Source organism: Brassica napus, chromosome C9 (assembly GCF_020379485.1).
Source record: "Brassica napus cultivar Da-Ae chromosome C9, Da-Ae, whole genome shotgun sequence".
NCBI lineage: Eukaryota > Viridiplantae > Streptophyta > Magnoliopsida > Brassicales > Brassicaceae > Brassica > Brassica napus.
Window position 1 is genome coordinate 30,683,775 of NC_063452.1, and position 2,700 is coordinate 30,686,474.

The 2,700-nt window shown below is 49.6% G+C and overlaps 1 protein-coding gene across 1 annotated transcript; it reads right to left on the minus strand.

The window, feature by feature from the left end:
• Window positions 1-216: 216 nt before the first annotated feature.
• On the minus strand, window positions 217-2,700 carry LOC125592585. The gene is made up of 3 exons (XM_048767840.1): window positions 2,578-2,700; window positions 2,005-2,460; window positions 217-660 (listed from the first exon to the last, which is right to left on the minus strand). Exons 1-3 carry the CDS (start codon window positions 2,698-2,700, stop codon window positions 217-219), a joined length of 1,023 nt encoding a protein of 340 aa, XP_048623797.1.

Sequence of the window (2,700 nt, forward strand, 5' to 3'; positions counted from 1 at the left end):
CTCTGCTTGTGTCTGGAACAGGCGATGAGTTGTTCCACCAGAAGAACAGTCCTTCGATTGTTCTGACTGAAGTGTTCGATTTTTCTTGTTTTTGACCTGCAAACTAAATCTGAAAAGAAATAAAATAGACTATAGAAAACAATATATACACTCACCAGTGGGTTGCCTCCCACCAAGCGCTTAGTTAAAGTCATTAGCTTGACTTGGCTCAGCCGATCAGGCTGATGGGGGATCGCTTAGGGGAATTTCTTCACCCTCTGCGATAGTGGAGTCAGTAAGGTAATGCTTGATGCGCTGACCATTGACGACGAACTCGTCTCCCTTTCTGTCCAGCAACACAAAAGCTCCGTAAGGGCGGACTTCCTTAACGGTGAAGGGTCCGGACCATCTAGATTTCAGCTTGCCTGGGAACAGCCTAAGTCTGGAGTTGAAGAGCAAGACCTTATCGTTTGGTTTGAAACGCCTGGCAATGATTCGCTTGTCATGGTAGGCTTTGGTCTTCTCCTTATAAATTTTGGAACTCTCATAGGCGAGGTGCCTTGTCTCTTCCAGCTGATGGACTTGGATCATGCGCCTCTCAGTTGCTGGCTTGATGTCGAAATTCAGTAACTTGACCGCCCATGCAGCCTTGTATTCGAGCTCGACAGGAAGATGACAAGCCTTACCGTAGACCAGGTGATAGGGGGTTGTGGGAACCGAAATTCACACCGTCGATTTTTGTTAATCGGAGGAAAGCCAAGCTAACCTAGCCTTCCCTGAAGGTCCCGGTTATCTGCTGGGCCACGCACAACACAATCAATATGAAAGATTCGAAAGTAATAAATCGTAAAAGAGCGAAAAGAGAACAAAGAGGTCTTATTTCCGAATTCGCGTTTGAGCGTGAACAACAGGTAAGATCCTAGGCCACGAGAGCTGTCGGTATGTTCGCTAGTCTAGCCACCTAAGTTCTAACCTAGTCGAGTCGCAGCTCGATAGTAAAAATGAAAAAATGCCTAAATTGCTCTAAGTATTAAGTTTGCTCAGATGTGCTCTTCTGTCCCTTACCTCTTCGTCATTGGTCCTCCTTATATACTCCTCCTTAGGTCGGTTTACATCTTCTTGGGCCGGATTTGTCGCGAAACGGGCTTTTCCATATTTCCTTCTTCTTTGTGATTATCTTCGGAAATTTGACATTTATCTCTTCCCGCGGATGAGATAAACCGTCATACCAGTGTTCGGGCTCAAGTCTTTTGGGACCATAGATGGGCCGTTGTCCACAATTCGGACCCTCTTTAGGCCGTATCGAGACTTAAGCGTTTTTTACGATTTTACTCGCGAAGTAGCCGTTGGCATAGGCATGGTTCTTCCAACGGAACCCTATTTCTTCGCATAGCCGAGGCAGTTGGTGTTAAGTTAACTGTAACCTGCTCTACTACGAAGAATAGGAAACCGTTCGAGAGACATAACCTTCCCAACTTCCCGAATACTTTCAACGATGTTTTTTAGACGGAACATTGGTGTCGTATCCACGGACCCGAAGACTGAGTTACGGAAAATTCGGACGAAGATGCAAGGTTATGGGATGGGACCGGGTTCGGAATGACCCACAGAGAATTGGCCGCGCTCGCCGGGCGAGTTGGCTCGTGTCACGACCGAGCTCGCCGGTGAGTCGACCGGCGACACGGCCGTGCTCGCCGGGCGAGCTGGCTTGTGTCACGGCCGAGCTCGCCGACGACACGGCCGTGCTCGCCGGGCTAGCTGGCTCGTGTCGCGGCCGAGCTCGCCGGCGAGTCGGCCGGCGACACGGTCGTGCTCGCTGGGCGAGCTGGCTCGTGTCGTGGCCGAGCTCGCCGGTGAGTCGACCGACAACACGGTTGTGCTCGCCGGGCGAGCTGGCTTGTTTCATGGTCGAGCTCACCGGGCGATCTGTTTCGGCTATTTGTCTGCTAGGTTTTTAAAGTTTTGAACGAGATTCTGTTTATCTGAGGACTTTCGGACATCGATTCCGCCGTGACCGATTTTGACCCCAACAGGGATGGTCCCTAGCGGTGTTTTGTAGGCTGTTCTGTAGGCCCAGAGAGCATCGTCCAGCTTAAGCGACCAGTCTTTGCGCGAAGTATTGACAGTTTTCTGTAGAATGTTCTTGACTTCCCTGTTGGAAACTTCAACCTGTCCACTCGTCTGGGGGTGGTAAGCGGTAGCCACCTTGTGTTTCACCCCATTCTTCTTCAACATGCCCTGAAATGCCTTGTTGATGAAGTGTGTTCCGCCATCGCTAATGACCACTCTAGGTACCCCAAATCTCGGAAAGATGATGGAGCTGAACATCTTAGTTACCACTTTTGCATCATTAGTGGGACTCGCCACTGCTTCTACCCACTTGGAGACATAGTCAACGGCGACCAGGATGTACTTGTTCTTGAAGGGCGGAGGGAATGGTCCCATGAAGTCGACTCGCCCAATAGTCGAACACCTCAACTTCTAAAATGTAATTCTGAGGCATTTCATTCCTTTTGCTGATGTTCCCAAGTCACTGGCATGCATCGCATCGAGCTATATAGGCGTGAACATCTATGAACATAGTTGGCCACCAGAAACCTGCTTGGAGGATTTTGGAAATCGTTTTGAATGTGGCGAAGTGCCCTGCATAAGAGGAACCATGGCAATGATGTAGAATCCCTGGAATATCTGCCTCTGGAACACACCTTCTGAATATGCCAT